General features: G+C 47.4%; 3 protein-coding genes across 3 annotated transcripts; all 3 read right to left on the bottom strand.

The window, feature by feature from the left end:
• Positions 1–3,533: 3,533 nt before the first annotated feature.
• PtA15_5A772 (uncharacterized protein) lies at positions 3,534–3,908 on the bottom strand (the record flags this gene model as incomplete). Its single annotated transcript, XM_053169569.1, has 1 exon — positions 3,534–3,908. One exon carries the CDS (start codon positions 3,906–3,908, stop codon positions 3,534–3,536), a length of 375 nt encoding a protein of 124 aa, XP_053020753.1.
• A 715-nt stretch (positions 3,909–4,623) lies between these two features.
• Positions 4,624–5,136, bottom strand: PtA15_5A771 (uncharacterized protein; the record flags this gene model as incomplete). The annotated part of the gene is made up of 1 exon (XM_053169568.1): positions 4,624–5,136. One exon carries the CDS (start codon positions 5,134–5,136, stop codon positions 4,624–4,626), a length of 513 nt encoding a protein of 170 aa, XP_053020752.1.
• Positions 5,137–12,009: 6,873 nt separating this feature from the next.
• On the bottom strand, positions 12,010–15,640 carry PtA15_5A770 (uncharacterized protein; the record flags this gene model as incomplete). The annotated part of the gene is made up of 13 exons (XM_053169567.1): positions 12,010–12,141; positions 12,216–12,352; positions 12,466–12,516; positions 12,587–12,873; positions 12,941–13,242; positions 13,308–13,379; positions 13,464–13,473; positions 13,555–13,618; positions 13,700–14,135; positions 14,228–14,442; positions 14,512–14,616; positions 14,814–15,386; positions 15,484–15,640. The coding sequence occupies 13 exons, from the start codon at positions 15,638–15,640 to the stop codon at positions 12,010–12,012; spliced, it is 2,541 nt and encodes an 846-aa protein (XP_053020751.1).
• Between the last annotated feature and the right edge of the window lie 4,739 nt (positions 15,641–20,379).

Raw genomic sequence — 20,379 nt, 5'->3', positions numbered from 1 at the left:
TTCGCCGCAAAATTGCTGCTCCAACGGAGTGGGCGGCTTCGCCGCAAAATTCCTGCTCCAACTGAGTGGGCGGCTCCGCCGCGACCCAACTTGCGGCCCCAAGGGGCCAGGTTCTTGAAGAAACAGCAAGAGTAAATTCCAAAAAAAAAAAACCAAAAAATTACCCGCATTAGGGCATTGGGGCATCAGCCCAACGGTCCTTTTTTTTACTGTTGCATCAGCACAGTTCCTTTGCTAGAGCATCAGCTCCGCGCCAATCACCCGCTGCGGGACTCCGGGGCCGCCAGCGGCTTCGCCGCAAAATTGCTGCTCCGGGTTTGTGGGCGGCTCCGCCGCCAAACGCGGCTTCGCCGCGACCCAACTTGCGGTCTCAGGGTCCCAGGATCCTGGAGAAACAGGGAGAGTAAATACACATGCAGTATGGTTGGAAATGGAATACCCTACTCACATACAACGCAGGAGTGAAGAAGTATATTCGCTTCAAACGCATCACCCCTAACGTCCGCGTCCTCCTACCGGCAACGGAAAAAGACATCCACCATTTCTGCTGGTGGGCAGGAAGAGCGGTTGGCAAGCAGACCTCACGAGAGGTGACGGCTAAAACCGTGGCTCGATACTTATTCGGCTTGAAGGCGTGGCATCTTTACCACGACCACACATACCCCTCCGGGTCCGCCTCGAAGGTTATCGTGCTTCTACGCTCTTCGGCATGGCTGGACGCCGAATCTCCCGCCCGCCCCCCCAAATCGGCTATCCATCTGCACCATCTGGTCCACCTCTACGCCACCTGGCGAGGTGGGGATCCCTTCAAACGCGCGGCGCTCGACTTAGCCTTAGTCGCCTTCTGGGGGATGACCCGCTTGGCGGAACTAACGTACTGGCACGAGTCGACACCCCCGGACGCGGCCTCCTCCCTCCTCGTAGGAGACGTACGATTGTCCTACCCCGAAGGCGACTCCAATTCGCCGGTCATCTCCTTGGCCTTGAGAGGCGCAAAGACGGCAAGACCCGGTGCCCCTCAATTGGTGCACCTAAAACCAGTAGGAGGCCCGCTGTGCCCCGTCGCGGCGGTTCTCAGGAGGTTGGCGGACTCTAGGCATCCAGAGGACGGTCTTTTTGGATACCCCACGCCGACAGGACGTGGCCACCTCACGCGGCCAGCGGTAGTCTCTCTCCTAAAGACAACTTTAGAATCTGGTGGCTTCCGTGGCATCTCGGGGCACTCCTTCCGAGTCGGAGGAGCCTCGCTGCGGCATGCCTTGGGAGTCCCGGTAGACCAACTGTGCTATCTGGGTCGTTGGACCTCAGACTGCTATAAGCTCTATCTGAGACCGTACTCCCCCTCCGAGAAAGAGTCCGCCTTGGCTATCTTGTCGATGTAGGATTGATGTGTGTGGTTTAGTTGTAATCAAGTTGCGTGTCAGGTTCCTGCTTCTCAGAGGTTTGAGCTCACCTAATGTCTCAGGCTCTTAGAAGCTGAGTTTATGGGGCTCACATTAGGCCCTCCTCAAGAAGCCTCCTGCTAGGCGCTAAAAGCTGTCTCGCGGAGGAGTTGCCACTCAAGGCCCACCGCGATAAGAATACGCGGACGCCCTGGACGAAAGAGCGGCTGCGGCGCGCCTTTCTAAATCAAGGATGAGTGGGCTCCTCACGCAGCCAACCCACACATCGGGGAGCCTGGAGCTGGTGGCATTAGCGACAAGGTCGGGCTCCCCTAGGAAGCTGAGTAAGGGCTAAAACCCTCACAGAACTCAGCCTCTGAACAATGTACAGCTACGGCGCGTCCTCCATGGATGCCGTTCCACACAAAACCAATGAATTTTTGCTCATCGGAGAAGTTCGTGAATTTCTTCACATTCGTCAAGACCCCCAGCTCCAAGGACTTCTTCACAATGTCGCGCATGTCCACGGGCGCTCCTTTTACCCGTACAAAAAGATTGTTGTCGACCCATCTGAAAACAGTAACCAAATCAAAATGCCCCTTCATTATCAATTTCCACGCGTCAGCTGGTCGTCCAAAAGAGCCGCACCCAGCTACGCCTCCGAACGTGATGCGCGTATCCAACAGAAATTGACCTTCGAAGTTTTTCATGAGCAAAAACTTCCATTGTTCCATCTTTGTAGGGATTTGCCGGTAGGCTTTTTCCCAGTCGAACAACGCCAGCTCCAGTTGCCGCTCATCGCCGGCGAAGAATTTTGACACGATGTTGAAATCGTCCCATGTCGTGTTAAAAAGGTCTTTATCGACAAAAGAGTTTACCGACCTAATCTCTGCATCTCCCCTCGGGAATGAAAGATCATTGATTGGCCGAACCGCGCCATCATTGTTGACCACTGCACCTAAAGGATTTGATCTAAAAAATTTGAACCTAGCTGCAACTTCTTCCCGAGAGAAAGGGCCGAACATCCGCTTTACCTCCAGTTCTTTCTGGATGGAGTCCTCGATTTTTTGTCGCGCGGTTTCGGAAGATTTGTGATTGTCCGGTGTGAAACAATCCAGACTCCCTATCCTATGATCAGGGATACCTTGATCAAAACCTTCTTTGAAACCGATCAATACGTCCTCATACTGCGGCAAGAGATCATTCTCCAATGCGTTGGCGAAACTAGCATCAATAAGTCTGGGCAAATACATAATCACAGGGTAAATCTTTGATTCCCAATGTGGAAGAAAAAAAAATCGGAGGCTCACTAGCAACGCATGCCGAGCTTCACTTCAGGAATGAACCCTCTCGCCGGCCGAGCACGTCCCCGGTGAACATACTAGAGTACTTAGGACTGAGGTATTCTCAAGTAACATAATAAACTCACCTTGGAAGCGAGCATACTTGTACCTGCTCGCTGGGAAGAGATCTTACCCAATGAGTGGCTACTCGGTGCTTGCCACAGAGGAACCATCCTGAACCTTCCCACCAAGCAGGTGCTGCAGCGGTTTACGGGATCCTTTCTTGGCCAGCAGGCAGCAACAAGGAGGAGGAATCCCCTCCCGCCAGGAAGGGTTCTCGCACCCCTCGAGCACGGCTTGTGTAAAGTTCGTGCTTTCCAGTGATCGATGTCTTTTTTGTTGAGACCATAGAACCTCCCTAAATTCTCGCCGTTCCGGCCAAAGGGTACGGCAACGTGGCAGATTAATGTGCATTTCATTATTTGTCAAATATTGTCCCCATTGGTCGCTGAATCTTGATACATAAGGATCAGCATCTTCATTATGCATTTGCCGGGACTTATTGCTGCCAGTTTCGCCCACCGTTCTCCAATAAGGCTGTGCGCCAGGCCGTCAAATTCATCTCACAACACAGCTTTGACGGCCAACGTTTCTCCTCCTCTACATTGGAAACCACAACGACACGTGTAGAACGGTTTTCATTTCTGTTGCTATGATGAACAAAAACGAAGGGAAAAAGAGAATACAATAGACACGAGAAACAAATGAGTAACTTGTCCGGTCAGATTACGGCAACTCGTTATATGATGACCAATGGAAATTTGGTAGAGGAAAAGAAGAATTTGAAAAAGGAAAAACAATTCAAATTTCATCTCGTGTATCCGCGTACACTGAGCGCTTTGAGCAATTCATCAATGAAGAAATGGGAGAGCCTACTGCGGGTCTTTTTCTTTCGTGACTGATTTGTCATTATCCTTCTTAGATCCGTATCTGGAGCCTTGATTGCGGCCATAGCCGCCTCGAGCACCTTGATTGTAGCCTCCAGTAAAATCGTCTTGTCGATTATAGTCTTGTTCCGAGTAGTCACGATATCTTTTGTTATAGCCATCGTCTTGATGATAATCCGGATGGACCGAGTAGTCCGAATTTCTTCTTTCTTGCCCGAACCTATCCCCAGATCCTCGACCTCTCGAGTTTCCTCTTCCTCTATTCGAAAGCTTGCTATCTTGACGCCCGATACCATCCTCTTGTAATTTCCCTAATCAGTTCCTGATTGGACATGGCTCGGCGGGACTCGTGGGCCGGCCAGTCAGGCAAGGAAGGGCAGACATGTGGCAAGGTTTGACGCCAGATGCTTCCACACGCCGCCAAAGTTACTCGGAGAAAACATGTTTATGTAAATAAAGAAGGGGATCATTACCGTTGGCTTTAGTCCACCAATCGGAGACGGCGGCCGGATCTGCATGAGCACTAGTGACCGGCGAGGTGCTCCGGACACAGCTGGGCCGGGCCAAGCCGGCTCGAACGGTACATATCTGAACAAAACAGCACCCGCCACCGCACACTCCTCACTCAGCAAAACATGGCCTCCCACTTCTCTGAGAAGGTCCAGCCCGAGCTCGCCAAGGGCCTGGATTGCTGGAGCGTCTTGCGCCCCTCCTCGGGCCACATGTCAGCCGTTCGTGTATCTATCTCTCCTTGGCAATGATGGCACAAGAGCTCTGCTCAGGCTATGTCTCAATATTGAGCTAAGATCATTTGTGTTTTGCTTCTACGGCAAGAAGTCAACAAGTGAGACTTGATGTGTTGGTTGAGTAAAAGACTAATTTTCTATGTATGCGGGGAGGCAGAAAATGTGGTGGGATTCTAGATGGAATGTAGAGATAGACACTGATTGTGTTGATGTGTAACCGACGCCCCAGAAAAAAAGATCAATGAAAGTTGCTCTACAGTGTGATCTATTCATGAGAGGGGGACCCTGGTTCAGAGTGGGGGACTTCGTCAGAGGGGAGCGCGATAGACTCTTGTCTTTGGATCGAGGGTCCTGCTCCTAGGAGCCTCTCGTATTCCGCCCCGGTAATTAAATATTGAACCTCTACTGATAGTGGAAGCTCGTCCAATGCGCGCACTCGTGTTTCTCGCCAGGGTCGCGGGTTGGGCCGAATGAAGTGGTCGGTGATGGAGTTCGGGAAAGGGTTGCCGTCTATGCCAATGACTTTGACCCGGACCATCACAGGTACTTCTAAAGGATTGTTGACGAAAATGGCGAGGGGCTCTTGTCGACTAGGGTTGTGGCGCACGGAAACTGCAGTATCGACCTGGGCGCCTCCGAATGTCTGTCTCCTTGATCCAGGTGACTGGCTCGTCCAGACGTGCGTGAAGACTTGTCGATCATAGTCGACCATTGAGCAGACGCCGATGACCAGCGCCAAAAGTGAGAGGAGTCGTATGAACAAGTCGCAGGCTTTCATCTGGTGTGGAAGCAGACCTGGTCAGGTAAACCTGAATGTGAAAGTAAATGGATACGTAAGACTGCTCACTTTTGACTTCGTGAGTGTTGGAGTATGACTGCGAGTGGTTTATTGAAGGCACAAGGCGGCGAAACAAGCGAGTGCGGTGTGGTGTCCGGAGGTCGATGCGGTTGGAGGGGAGAGAGGTAGCTCGGCTTTTTATGCCTGGGTCGGCAGCCACCGGCTTGGCCATGAGCCGGGATCAGGCGGAGGAAGACCCGTTTCGCGGGACCATGGGATGTGGCTGTAATCCAATCAGATGCTTCAGGTGATGAACACGGACGATGAGGCGACATGTTTCCACTGTTCACTACACAAACCAGGCAACTTGAGACTAGAAGACAAACCCCGTATGGGACAGGTACCATGCCATCCAGAATCAATCATCCTACGACTGCCGTCTGCAGGTGTTCCAACTCGATTCATGATCTGTCAGTTCCGGTTCGGCCAGGTTCGGCCACGGGTGAGTGCCCGGTTCGCTCCGGTTCGGCATTCGGCACGCAGCAAGGCACTCAGCGGTACCTCGCAACTTCAGCCCTTACCAGTCCCGTCCGAGCGTGACTCGTGCGCGGGCAGTGAGCCAAGGAAGGGCAGCCATGTCTTCCACATGCCGCTGAGGCAGGCTGAAGCAAAGAGACTTTCCCTGGAAGTTTGACCGTCACTACATTTAGCGACGGTTAGCTGGCGAGCTAACGGCCATCAACCTGCGCACAAAACTGAACTCGACGCTTCGCTAGCCACCGGTACGCTTGATTTCATGGCACAAGGATGCTCTAATGTACTTGCTCATTGGAAAACATCTGAATGGCAATCAACTAGACAACTCACTGGACCCCTTTCTGACTTGGCTGTTTTGAAGCAGCTTGACACCAAATGTCAGGTGTCGTTGGATGTCTTTTGATGAAAGTGGGAATTGCACCGTTGATTTGTGTAAAAATGGTAGACGAATTACTTTATTGAAACAGTTATATAATAAAACTCAATAAAAGTAAATAATACTTAAAGGAATGAAATGAAAACAGATTAGTTATAGAACAATAGTTATAGAACAATCGTAACAATAAAATGCTGATAAATACCTTAAAGAAAAATGAATTAAACCAAAGAAATCTCGACATAATGATAACAATGACGACACGCAAACACCAGGATTATCACAACGGAAAAGCCTAAAGTGATTGAGTATAAAACGATGTCAATAACAAGTTGAATGATGTTGGTCGACAGTAAGAAATAAGACTGTATACCTGCCCAGAGACTGATCCTAGCTCCTCCTGAGAGATTGAAGTCGACGAGGGTTAAGATTGAGTTATCGGATTTTTATGATTGATTCGATGCAAAGGAGAATGTCTTCGAATAAGATAGAATCGATGAGGGTCGAAGGGTTGACAATGAAAGCGATGATGATTTGATAAGAGGAAGAGAGAACGGAACGGAAAGGGGGAATTGAGTTATCGGCGAATAATGTGTGGATGACCAGAGTTCACAAGCGGGGTCCAGATCGATCGTCATGACTATGTAGATTGATGACGCATGCAGATCGACATGCATAGACGGATGCATACACCCAATGTGCGAGTTTAAATTCGACACTCCTCCTAAACACGCACATTGATCAAATGTAATTGTTTATACGCTAGCTGGAGTTTAATTTTTCCAAATGGCTTCGTCAAAACGTCTGCAATCATGTCGTTTGTCGACACTTGTCCCACGCGGAGAACCTTCATTAGCATAAGTTGTCGGACATATTGAAAGCGAATTTCAATATGTTTCGTGTTGGGGTTGAGCTGAGCCTCTTTACTGATTGTAACAGCGCCAGAGTTGTCGTTGAAGATGAGGGGAGGATCGATGACAATGTTCAGAGAAGTGATCAGATTAGACATCCAACGGAGTTGCTTCGCGCACTTGTTGATAGCGATAAATTCGGCTTCAGTCGTTGACTGCGCAACCACGGATTGCTTCTTTGTTGTCCACGAAATCGGGTTGCCAAAAAAAGTAATGACATAGCCAGACATAGACTTTTTAGATACCAACAATGTACCATAATCAGCGTCCGCCCAGCCGCACAAAACATCGGTTTGTTGACCCTTTTTGAAATGAATGCCAACATCGGCCGTGCCTTGAAGATACCAAAGGAGATGCTTGATGAGAGACCAGTGTGAAAAGGAAGGGGAAGATGCAAACTGTGCCAATACATTGACTGTAAAGGCAATGTCCGGGCGAGTGTGAAGAGCAAGATAATTTAACATGCCAATCGCCTTTTGCATAGTTTTAACATCGAAAGAAGGGGAATCGGAAGCAACAATTCGATGAAAATTCATCGGAGATGGAGCTTTTACCGTCGTCGCGCTAGCCATGCCGAACTCTTCGATTATCTTGCGCGCAAAGTCAGATTGATGAATCACTAATGAGCCGTCATCATGCCAATCCAGAGTATATCCGAGGTGCTGCCGAGGTTTTTCTTTAATCTTCAACACATATGAATTCTTCAAGTCGTCCAAAAAAGCCAGAACCGCCTTTCGAGATCGTCCAACCACCAAACCGTTGTCCACGTGCATATGCAGAAAAATTGATTTTTCGGCGTTGTGAAAAAGGGCGTCATCCAAAATGGAAGCCTCAAAATTAATTGACTTGAGGGTTGCCACAAGATGAGCTTTCCACATTCGTGGAGCTTGCTTCGTTCCGTACAGAGATTTGTTGAGTTTCCATACCCAACCCTTCTTCGATGGATCCGGATCTTCAAACCCGAGAACTTGAGATACATAGATTGAAGCATCAATGTCGCCATAAAGAAATGCAGTTTCAACATCGAATTGAAACACATTCCAGTCTAAATTAACCGCTAGAGAAAGCAGCATTTTAAGTGATTCGTTCCTTGCCACCAACGAGTACGTTTCAAAATAGTGGAGCATGTGTTCTTGATGATTTCCAAATACCACCCAACGCGCCTTATGGCGAATAACCTCTTTGAATTCATTAAGCTTTTTTGTCAACAGCCACATACCGCCGATGGTTTTATCGTCAGAGGGAGGTGGAACGAGGGTGCCGGTATTTTTTGATTGCAAAGAGTTGAATTCGGAAGACAATGCGTTTTCCCATTGAGGTAAAGATGGTTTATCATTCATAGCATCGTTGATTGAAACCGACTGAGTTAAATTCAAGTGAGGAAATTCATCGGCTGCGGTAAAAGTTAAATCTGGCAATTCTTGTGCAGCACGTCGAGAGCCTTCTACAATATTCGACGGGTCAATCATTGATGAAATGTCTTTCTGAGCGTGTTGATCCTTAGGCTGCCACTCGTAAGTAAACCTCTTTGTCGGAAGCTGTTTTGATGATGAGGCAGGTTGATCAGTTTGTCGAATTGGAAAATCCAAAGCAGGAGATGGGGGAATAGGTGGAAGAGTAGGCGGAGGCGAAGGCAAGGATGTTGGCGGAGAGGGCAAAGATATTGGTGGAGATGGAACGGATGATGAAGCAGAGTGAGGAGTCGGCTTTGAATTGTTCGTTTTTTATTTGAAGAAGCATCAAGCGTGACGTTTTTGCTCATAGATTCTTCATCTGCAAATGACTTGGGCAAAGTCGTGGGCAACTTCATCATTGCAGATGCAGAATTATACGGAAAGGAGAGAATAGATGGGGTGAAGTCTCAGCTAATGATAGTTCGGCGAGATATTGGATCAAAGAATCGTAAAGCATCTGATCTCAACTCGAAGCCAAGGAAAAAGAATGGTTTCGATGGCGGGAGAACCTTGGATGAGGGTGACTGAGAATGTACATAAACTTTCAAACCAAAAGGAAGTAAGGTGTGAACATGCCTTACTTGCTCAATCAAGGAGTGATTGTTGGTCAAAACCAAATTCGGTGATTGCCAGTTCAATGCCAAAGTTGGTAGCATGTTGATAAGTGAGGACGCAAATTTCGCAGCCTCGTCCCAGTAATTTAACGGCACCAAGCATTGCGCGAGCATGCAACGCATTTTCATCAAGAGCGTTTGATTGAATTGTTCGGCTAGACCATTCGTTTGAGGAGAGTTAGCCGGTCCTTGCTCCAAGGAAATTCCACGCTGTGAAAGAAAAGCCTTAAAAACCACTGAACCAAATTCTCCTCCGCGATCCATATGAAGGATGGCTGGTGTGACGTCCAATTGATTTTTTATCTCGTTAAGATACGACATGATTTTAGTTTCGGATTCAGACTTTTTTTGCATCAGAAAGATTCGATTGAATTGTGAAAAGTCGTTGATTAAAACCAGAATATATCAAAAAGAGCCACGGGAATTCGGAGAAATCTCGCAATTTATCGACGATCCAGATTTGTCGTTTGGCGAAATCTTCATTAATTCAAAAAATTTCTTCAGATAGACATCGGATGGGTGACCCAGAATAACATGCCAGTCCTTAAGAGCATTGGTTTCCTTGATAGAACACAACGTTCTCGAGGTGACCACGCTTGAACCGGATGAAACATATAAGTCGCCAGTTCGCGGAAATCGCTCGATAATCGTAGAACCCATATACACCAAAAACAATTTGTTTTTGTGTATGCACCAAAAACCATGATCCTCCAACTGTGAGACTGATATAAGGTTACACTTGCCAGAAGGTGCAAGGTAAACTGGATACAAGTCGTATTTTCCGAACCGCATTGATCCCGTATGAGTTATATCAATGGAACCAGAATATGTCTTCATCGTCTTGCTAATTGGTTGCAAGTTAGACAAAAGGCGAACGTCGGAGACAGTTGATTTCGATGCACCGGTGTCGAGAATTAAACGAATTTGCTCATTGTCAACAGGACCAATATGAAAAGTGGATTCTTTGTCGACAAAGAACCCTGTATCTTCTGGATCGTTTATTACTTCCGCGACAGCTTCAGCAGCATCTTCATCATCATTTAATTCTTCGTCTATCGAGTTAAGTCGTTGTGCTCGAAGTTTGGTAAGAGATTCAATTAATTGGTCAAGTTCGATATCACTCATCTTTGGTTTTGAAGATGAGCTTGATGAGAGAGATCAATTTTTTGTTGGAACTACATTTCTGTATTTCTTCTCAACTGCTTTAAACTTGTCCTTGTTGGGTCGGATGAAAGGTTTAGAGGAAATTGCATTAACTGAATCTGATATATGATTTCGGCTGTGTTCAATACCCATTCGGATAGCGAGTTTTTCGAATGTGAACGGAGTAACATCAAAGAGATTCTGAATAAGGGGAGCTAGAGATTCGTCATGTCGAAAACTCTTGAGGAAGAACATGCCAGCCATCGCAGTATCAACTTGAGTACCAGGAGTAGCCAATTGAGCTGATTTTAAAGACGTATACATCGTTTGAAATTTACTAATATGATCTGCAATAGATGTCCCGGGAACATAATCGAGATGAATGAGTGCGAAAAGTTTGTCACCGAGTTTGATTAACGAATTTTTGCCGCAAGCTTCAGCCAAGTCCTTCATAGCTTTAGAAAATGTATCGACTGCTTGAACGACGGGATAAAGATCGGCTGAAACACATAGCTCAAGAAGAGTATATGCGTTGGACGTTTTCTTCCAAAAAATTTTCTCATTCTTGTGTTCTTCGCACCATTTCTCATCGAATACTTCTTCATCGCCACGACCGACGATAAGATGTTTGAATGACTTCTTCCACTCCGGAAAATTATCACGACGGAGTTTAGTTATACGGATCTTATCACTTCGATGATCATTGTTGCTTGACGAGGAGTCATCGATTCGTGGATTTACTGGAAGCTCAGCCATCTCGTTCGTATTTATCTAGAAGTGTTTTTCTTATTTTGAGTTTTTTATAACTGTCAAGTAATGACTCTCGCTACCATGTAAAAATGGTAGACGAATTACTTTATTGAAACAGTTATATAATAAAACTCAATAAAAGTAAATAACACTTAAAGGAATGAAATGAAAACAGATTAGTTATAGAACAATAGTTATAGAACAATCGTAACAATAAAATGCTGATAAATACCTTAAAGAAAAATGAATTAAACCAAAGAAATCTCGACACAATGATAACGATGACGACACGCAAACACCAGGATTATCACAACGGAAAAGCCTAAAGTGATTGAGTATAAAACGATGTCAATAACAAGTTGAATGATGTTGGTCGACAGTAAGAAATAAGACTGTATACCTGCCCAGAGACTGATCCTAGCTCCTCCTGAGAGATTGAAGTCGACGAGGGTTAAGATTGAGTTATCGGATTTTTATGATTGATTCGATGCAAAGGAGAATGTCTTCGAATAAGATAGAATCGATGAGGGTCGAAGGGTTGACAATGAAAGCGATGATGATTTGATAAGAGGAAGAGAGAACGGAACGGAAAGGGGGAATTGAGTTATCGGCGAATAATGTGTGGATGACCAGAGTTCACAAGCGGGGTCCAGATCGATCGTCATGACTATGTAGATTGATGACGCATGCAGATCGACATGCATAGACGGATGCATACACCCAATGTGCGAGTTTAAATTCGACAATTTGATCACAGAAGTATAATATTCATCGGCCCAGTGGATTAAAGGGCTTCAATCTGGCCAACAAAATACAATCAAGGCTGTCTGATTTTGTTTGAAAAATTACAATTATGTACGGACTGGTGATCAAATAAATTGCTTGAGAATGCGTCAAGAAATCTATGTTCATGTATTAGTTATGTTCCTTACTTATGTGTTGCTAGTAGAGTACCCAAAAAAGATTATGCAAGCGAAATTGGATCAGTACAGTAATATTACAAGTCGTGAATGAGGTTGATTGATTATTGTGCGTTGTTTAAAGTGAGAACTAGACCGAATATGACTATAATCAAGTTTTTGTTGTCTTCATTGAAGCAAAGTCTCCAAGAGGGCGAAATTGATCTTGTATTCTGGATTGAGGAGAATCTTCCTGTCGGTCTCCAAGATTGATCCGAGTAGTTTGTAGCTACGGTTCCAAATCATGCTATTGCTATAAGACTAACAAACAAGGGAAAGAACAAAGTCGTCAATACTTGGAGAGAGGAGGACACCTAAATCGAACAGAAGCTTACGGATGTGTTTTGGTAAGTGCTGTAGACTTGGTGGACTTGTTGTCTCAGGTTCATGAGATCTTCTTCTGGGCCTGTTGGGGTAATCAACAACACCGAAAGTGCGATACACGCTGCGAGCACAAACAGATTCATGGATACTTGTGGTGATCACACAGAGAGAACTCTAATAATCAGTTTTGCCTTTTTCTCTCTTTTTCTTAAAAGCAGGATGAGAATTCCAAATAGAAAATACTGAGATGGAAAGACTGACCATGCTTGAGGAGGGGAAGGTGATCGGATTCGTACAGAGCCAGAATAAACCCTGAGAAAACAGTCCGCCATGTATACCTCAGTCCATGAGCGTGTTTGAGAGCCGAGTAGCAGAAACTTACGGCCGTAATACAAGATCCTTCTGCGGTGCCATTCGAGGTGTGCGGACGAGACTCCACCGCGAGGAATGACGAAAGGCCGATGGAGCCGGATATGAGCGCTAGCCAGGACGAGATGGGTGCCCAGCCGGTCCATCTCGGCCACGGTCCCTTGCGTTGGCAGCGGATCAAGGAGGCCCAGGCGTGGCTCGAAGGCTGTCTTCAGCCGTGCTGGGAACTCCTCCTCGGCATCCAGCAGTTGCTGGTCCAGCTCCAATACTCGGCCATGCGCGGGCGCACCGGCCTGCTCGCTGGTTCCCGCATCGATCACGTCAGTCAACCCGGCGCAAAAGCCAAGGAAACAGAATGCACACGTACCTGAAGCCGATTCCGATCAACTGCCATATCTGCCCGACTTTGTAGCGCGAGATCACGCCGTCTAGCTCGGCTGGTGCGTCGCGATTCTCGGCCGGGCTTTCGTCCCGCCGATGGGCGTCGTCGGGGAGGTGGTTGGGCATCTTGAGCGCGAATTGCGAGGGCGATTCGAAGTACCATTTCTTGCAAAACAGGCCGCCCAACTGGAACTCTTGGCACAGGATTGCAACCATAAACCTGCGCCGTTCATCCTTGGCCGTCTCGCTCTTGAGCCTCCAGTAGGGAAGATCGTCTGGATCAACGTCCTGGTTCAGAGGCCATCGTCAACATCAACCCCCCCTCCTGAAATACCAGATAATTGCTGTCTTACCAGGTTCAGCTGGCGTGCTAGGCTGATGGTTTGCATGATCAGCTCCATCGCTCCTTCCATTGAAGGGTCATCCTAAAACACACCCCGCGCAACCCATCCAGTTTAACCTTTACCGCCCTTTTCGCTCAGTTGTTAAAGTGTACAAAATCAACTCACAGAGAAATAACTGCATGTCGACCCACAGAGAATCAATAATTTGTATCTCTTAGATGCTTTGATTCTGGAAGAGAACTTCAGGCAGACTCACAGTGGAAAGCATAACAAAAGAGACATTGTTCGTAGGGAATCTAAAGAAGGATCTTGATCGTATTCTAGCAGATATGAGGGTGAAGTACCAGAGATTGCCCAGTAAATAAATCCAGTTGAAAGTTGAATGGAATGAATGCACTCACGGCCAAGCACCAGGGCGCTAGTTGCGCACCTTAACCACCGCAAAGCCAGCCTTCGTTGCCCCAGTTTGGTCCTGGGAAGGTCTTGACACGTCTCGGTGTCAATAGAATCGCCGGCCCAAAGGCCCAGTCCACACGCGGCGAACAGGACGGCCAGCCAGTGGATATCGGGCTGGTTGCAGTACGAAAGCCGGTGCTTCCGGGACAGCATGTGTGCAGCTTTCGCGCGGAATGCCGGCCAATGAAGCAGCCGATGGATCCAGCCGCAACTCTTGTCGTACGAGTCCAGACATTGCTGCGCTTGGCTTGCGTTCGGTATCCGCGCTAGAAGGATCGGCAGGTTTCGCGGGCTGTCTTCCTCGTCCCATATCCCCAGCTTGGTTTCGAGGGACTTGAAGCTCTGCTGGCCCGTCGAGTCGGACGACAAGAATTGGCTACACTGGCCTTGCGCAAGTGGCAAAATCAAAAAAAATATTTTATGATGAGTATTTCCAGCGATCGGTCTGTGTGGCTTAGCAGCATGAAATTTACATCTGACAGAAGGAATCGATGCAGATTCCTGTTGGTCATCCCACCTTCGGAGCTGGAGCTTTCGCTGCTCCCGACCTGGCGAAAAGCTTCCCACTTATCCTGGCTGGCCACGCGACACCTCGAGACTTCAGACGGGAAGCTCTGGCGCTCCAAGGAACGGATCAATCCGTCCACCCTGTTTCCGATCGCCGTGATAGAGCATCCCACTTGAGGGTCTGAGATCCAGTCCGGTGTCCCGTATAGACAGGTCAGCCTCAACTTCCCAAATCAGCAATCTAACTTACACAGATCATGGACTCTCTTACCATTTGCAATCTCCGCTTCCCGGCGCATATCACTGAGGTACTTCTCGGATTGGTGATAGTTCTGGAAGCTAGGGCTGAATTGCCCTGTGGAAATCATTATTTGCGAGATTTACGATCCCGAGAGATGCCGGCGTTTCAGGGATACAGCAGGCGTGGTTTTATGCTAGTCAATGATGTCAGATGATGTAACCTGGCCAGAGAGCACGGAAGCGCACTCCCAGTTGCCCCGTATACTATTCCTTGGAGATGCTTGTGCTTTGGGAAGAATATTTATACCAGACGGCTTGTAAGAAAGCTCGATTGGGACTGTACGGGCACGTGGAGGAGCCGGAACTGGGGAAACCGAAACAGAATCGCTGTGCTCACAGGCAGCCGTCGGATAGCCAAGACAGCAAGCCATGTATGTACGCTCGGTGGATGCAAGGCTCCAGCGGCCTTCTCTTGAGCGGATGGGCGATAACCTTGTGAGGCTGGTTGAGTTGATATTTCGCTTGCTTTCCGTCTGTTCGTCGGACCCGTCGGCTCCTCCGATACAGCCCATCGATTCAGGGCAGCCCAGAGATACAGTTTCTGCATCATCATAGTCGTCGTCGTCATAAAGGCAAAAGCGATGACTGCTGCAGGCCTTCGACATAACTTCAACCTTCTCCAGGACATCGCGAAGCGCTCTGCTTGTCCATGTGTACGCATGGCTTGTGGCAAGTCAAGAGAGTATTGTAAGAAAGAACCACGAGGTTGTTCCCGTTTCGGTTTCCACTCCCGGAGTTTCAAACACCTGCTGACTGATCTCATCGATGGGATGGACTGCCTTGGAGGAGAACGGCTTTGGAGTTCCGAAGAGGACAGCCAACACGCTGTGCATGTGTATATGTATGTATGCTTCTTTATAGCCTTCGTCGGCGGCAGCTTTCCCCCCCTTTCAGATAAAAAAATCATCCGGTTCCTACATACCTACATAGGCCGAGGAGACCAAGCTCAATGACACTCTGAAGTGTGCTGCTGATGATCGAGGAGCCGAGAAGACCGCTGGGGGCAGCTTGAGTTCGGCGGACAGACACTGAGTTTGCAGGAACCCACGACTCCGAGCGACCCAGCTAGCGATCGCCATGGTCCCCTTACCCCCGTTGTGGTAACCTTCGACAGTAAAAAACCTTAGTTGCTACCGGCTCTGGCTGGGGGGAAACTCAGGCCTTTCAATGGCTTTGTTTGCAGGCAAATGTATAAAAGACAGGCGCGATGGCAAGTAGAGACGTATTTTGGTCGGCTAAAAAGGCGACTCACGAACTGTCTGAGTCTGACGTATTTGAACGAAACAAGGTAATCATATACCACAATTAGAATCACATAGGGAGAGATAAGCACCACCTTGTGCTGCTTTGAATCCTACGGACTGTACATCACGGTACGGAAGTAGTCGGGAGGACAAGTTGAAGTTCCAGCCAAACCCTCTACCATGCACGCCCATGCGCACTTTTAATAAAGCTTACGCCTTTGTGATCTTGCTTCTAAATGGGAGCTGCCAAACAAACATAACGCTTTGCAAGAAATCAGAAATACTGTGTGCAACCTATTCTAACATGGCTGGACAATTGATCTGGACCAACAGTCTTCAAATAAAAAGAAGCAACACAACATAACAGAAAAAAACCACCTGATCAGTCAGAAGAGAGGAAAACTTCTTCGAAAAAGCGCAACAGGAATGGGTTTTTCGGTGCCACCGCTTTCGAAAAAATGCGCGTCGACGGCCACACGGCGGGGCGAGTTGCATGCCTCCGCGCCGGATCGCGAGGCGCATCCGGGGCCCGACCTCTCGAACGGGGGTCCCGAAGGGACTCTCCGTAGGAGAGGCTTACCCCAAAAGTCGGCCGCGCGGCCTGAGCACTTCGAGAAGTTGGCCTGATTTTCACAATTTTTAAACTCAACCTCTATGTAAAAAACAGAACCTCTCAAAGATAATCCTGAGTAGACAAAGCTGTAGCCTTGCTTCTCAGGTGTATTCTCTTTTTTTTTTTTTTTGGAAACAATTGGCCAAAAATAGCCAGTGGCTTGTGATGTGTAGTCCATCATGCCCTGGTTTTTTGGGAAGTAGATTTTGAGAGGTGCGGATCCATTCGGATCATCAGTCCATGGACCCTCTCACAGGTTTTTGACTCAATACAGCCAGTTGTTAGTGTTAAATCCATAGATTCTGGAATCTATTGATAATATGTATGTACAATTGTGGCTCCTGTGCAATACTTGTTCATGCATTTAGCACCAGATATATCTATTGGGATATCCGGGCTTGAAGAGGTTGGATAGCTTACAATTTTATTTAATTTACACAGGGATTATTGGGAGAGGATTGAGATATTTGGGCTTTTCAAGCTGGAATCAGTATGCTGGACGTCTTGCGCTTCTAATGGTGCCAAGGGCCAGAGGTTTATACAAGAGCTACTGGGGAAAAGATGGGGGGGGGGGGGGTGAGATCACCTGCACACCCTTTGGCTAGTAGCTCTCCCCCTTGTAAGCCGACTTTAGATGCAAGTCCCTCCCTTTGCCCCCCCCAAGCGTAGGCGTGAGGGAGGGACTTGTGTTAAGTTTTTCCAGGGCCTAGCCTTTGCATAATCTTCTGGTTTAACAAAGGGGCTGGGGCGCCTCGCGCTTCAAGGTTTTGAAAGAGGGGCTTCAGTCCCAGCCATGGCCTGAGAGCTGTGGCTTTGTGACTTTTTTGGCCTCTTTGCAACTCAGACACTTTTAACTCCCAATCCATCAAGCCAATTTCCATGCCGTGAACTTTGAAACGCAAGCATTTTGGCTTGATGGCCATGTCTTCTTTGGGCAAATTTTGAGTTAATAATATCAATTTCCTGCAATGTGAGTGAAATTCTATCTTGGAGGCTTATTCAATTGGCACTGTGGCCATAGCAGCCCCAGATCCATACAACTACTCAGGAAATACAAACACAAATGAAAAAGGAAATTTTGATAATTTATTGATGGTGAAGTACGTAACCCCTGGCCATCTGTCTGGCTGTAAAACCCCTGCCTCACCGGCTTCACACACCCTTTCACAAGACTTGCCACAGCCCTACATACACCAGGAAAAAAAATTCACTTGATGACAAGTGACATCATGCCAGCTCCAGTGGGCTACCCACCATCTGACCACATCTCACCCCCATCTACTTCCCCCTCTCAGAATTTCTACAGGAGATCCTCAGTTTTCTGGGCACCACTAATCCTCATTTCTGGTCAGCTGATACTCAGCTTTAGCTCCAAGCTCATGCTCAGCTTTTGTGTCCAGCTCATGCTCAGCTTTGAACCAGTCCTGGCCCAGCAGATTCTCAGCTTTAGTCCAGTCATGGCTCAGCTTAGACTCAGATTAGGACTATCATTGGCCCAGCCAATGCTCAGCTTTGAACTAGTATTGGCTCAGCTGATTTTCAGCTTTGGATCAATCTTGGCCCAGCCAATGCTCAGATTCTGACCACTCCTGTAACAGCTGATTCTCAGCTGTGGACCAGCTTTGGCTCCCCTGATTCTCAGCTGTGGAACAGCCTTGGATCAGGTGATACTAATCTTTTGAATAGTCTTAAAACATCTGATTCTCAGCTTTGGAACAGCCTTGGCTCAGCCAATGCTCAGCTTTGGACCAGCATTGGCTCAGCTGATGCTCAGCTTTTGAAAATTCTTGGCCCAGCTGGTGTTAATCTTTGGAACAGTATTGTCCCAGCTGATCCTCAGCTCTGCAAAAGCCTTTTCCAAGATGATGCTCAGCTTTGGCCCAGGCTCAGTAATTGCCTACTGCTCAGCTTTTGATGAGCATCAGATGTTTCTGGGAAAAATGTAGGATTGGCTGACTGTACCACATCAAGTGCTCTGGTGTAGTCCTGCAAGCTCTAAAAGTGCATGTGGAGCAGACTTGGAGCAGCGCTGGAGCAGCTCCAGAGCAGAAACCAAAGCTACATCATGTCACTTGCCATCAAGTGACTATTTTCTTTCCTGGTGTTTCTAGCTCAGCAGAGACCTGCCAACTGACTTGTATCCCTGAGCTAGGCATGTTCTCCCCTTTTCTCCTCTCCTCTCTCTATCCTTTTTCTTAGTTACAGATAGCAGAGTCCCAACCCCAACTGACTTGTCTCCCTGAGCTAGTGCAATAAGGATCCCAATTTTGGCATCAGAACCTCTCAAGAACATTTTCTCACCTGTGTGCCAGAGCCCCTATCCCAGTGAAGAGCTCTGGCTCTTACACTGGCACAGAAATATGAAGAAAAAAGTTAGCCTTTATCCATGTTCATTTGGCTCAACAAATTTCCTCTAGCAAGTTGGGTGTGCTAGGACTAGAGATGGCCATTGGCATCCACTGGCTGGTACCCGCTACTCTTTAGCAGGTAGCTATCTGCCCCTACAGGCAACCATGGCGGGTGAAAAGTTACATGCTTGAATTTTTACCAAAATTGAACACCCCAAGCCTGCTGGCTGGCACTTCCCAGGGCATAAAGGACCACTGAAGAGTGGCGGGTACCCGCCAGCGGGTACCAATGGCCATCTCTAGCTAGGACCCTGGAAACACCAAATAAATGAGTGGCATTAGAATGTATGAATTTGTGCATTTTTTTGCAAAATGGTATGAATGGGCTTTCAACCCCAAAAGGGTGCACATGAAACATCACATAGATGTGGAGGCTTGGAGAAACAGCTCTCAAAAATTGGGAAAACAACTCCCAAAAGGTGTTTATGTTGCCAGGAAAATTTTTCTGACCAGCTCCAGACATTGACCTAGCCCCTTTTTTGGGAGTTGTTTTCCAAAAACAGATTATTTTTTTTTGGAAGTTGTGCATACTAATTCACTGCATCAATTTTACAAACTCACTTCACACACTGCAAAAAACTCTCCGCACACTGTGCAGTGGGCGCCTTTCCAAACAGTTTGTGGACTGCATGGGAAGGAAGCAAAATTTTCAAGATTTTTTTTGACGGATCAATAGACAGGCCTCTGATTGTCCCCTGTGCATTTTTTTGCAAGATTTTTTGAAGCTGTTGTTGTATGCTGAAAACACCCATTAAGAAGAAAACAAGTGCAGTCCTTTGGGGACATGCAATTCATGTTCCTGCATGCCAAATGTTTCAGATTTTTTTCCCACTTTCTGCAAGAATATGACGTTGAAAAATCAGGAAATTTTGCAAGAAATCTGTCAAAGTGCGCCAGTACGTGGTGCAATCTCCTAATTTTTTGAAGGCTTATTCTTGCAAAGTGGCCACAAAGTTCTAAAACACTTGAATATACAGCAATGCCAGAAAAGCTTGCCAAATTTTGTGGCTGGAATGATTTCTGCATTTCAGCCACAGGCCTGTACAGCTTCACTGTACAGGCAGACAAAACCCGTTTGGGCAGCTGATTTTGCTTGACATGGGTGCCGGGCCGGGCAAGAGGCGAGGGGGGCAGGGGCAGCAAAGGGCCATATCAAAGTAAAATCACTCCAGGAATCCAATGGTGGGGCCCTCAAGGCCCCAAAGTGGAAAACAAAGAAACTAGGTTTTTTCTTCTGATGGCATTCCTGACATACAGGAGCCATACAGGCTTTGAGGCTGAAATCAGCGGTCCAAAAGCTGGCCGCAAGCTTTCCTGGCATTGCTGTATATCTATCATGTTTCAATAAATCATTTGGAATTTTTGAAGTGCGGGAACATGAATTCCAGGTCCTCAAATGACTGTACTTGGTTTTTGTCAGCCATTAGCTAGTCCAGTCTCAGACAGGGCCAACACTGACACAGCATGCGCCACAGACAATGTGGGAGCACACAAATGCCCCAGAGGATTTGAGAATGTGTGAATAACCTCTGAGATTGTATGACTTGGGTGTG

This window comes from Puccinia triticina, chromosome 5A (assembly GCF_026914185.1).
Source record: "Puccinia triticina chromosome 5A, complete sequence".
Taxonomy (NCBI): domain Eukaryota; kingdom Fungi; phylum Basidiomycota; class Pucciniomycetes; order Pucciniales; family Pucciniaceae; genus Puccinia; species Puccinia triticina.
Note: the sequence above shows the minus strand (reverse complement) of the source record. Positions and strands in the feature narration are given on the sequence as shown.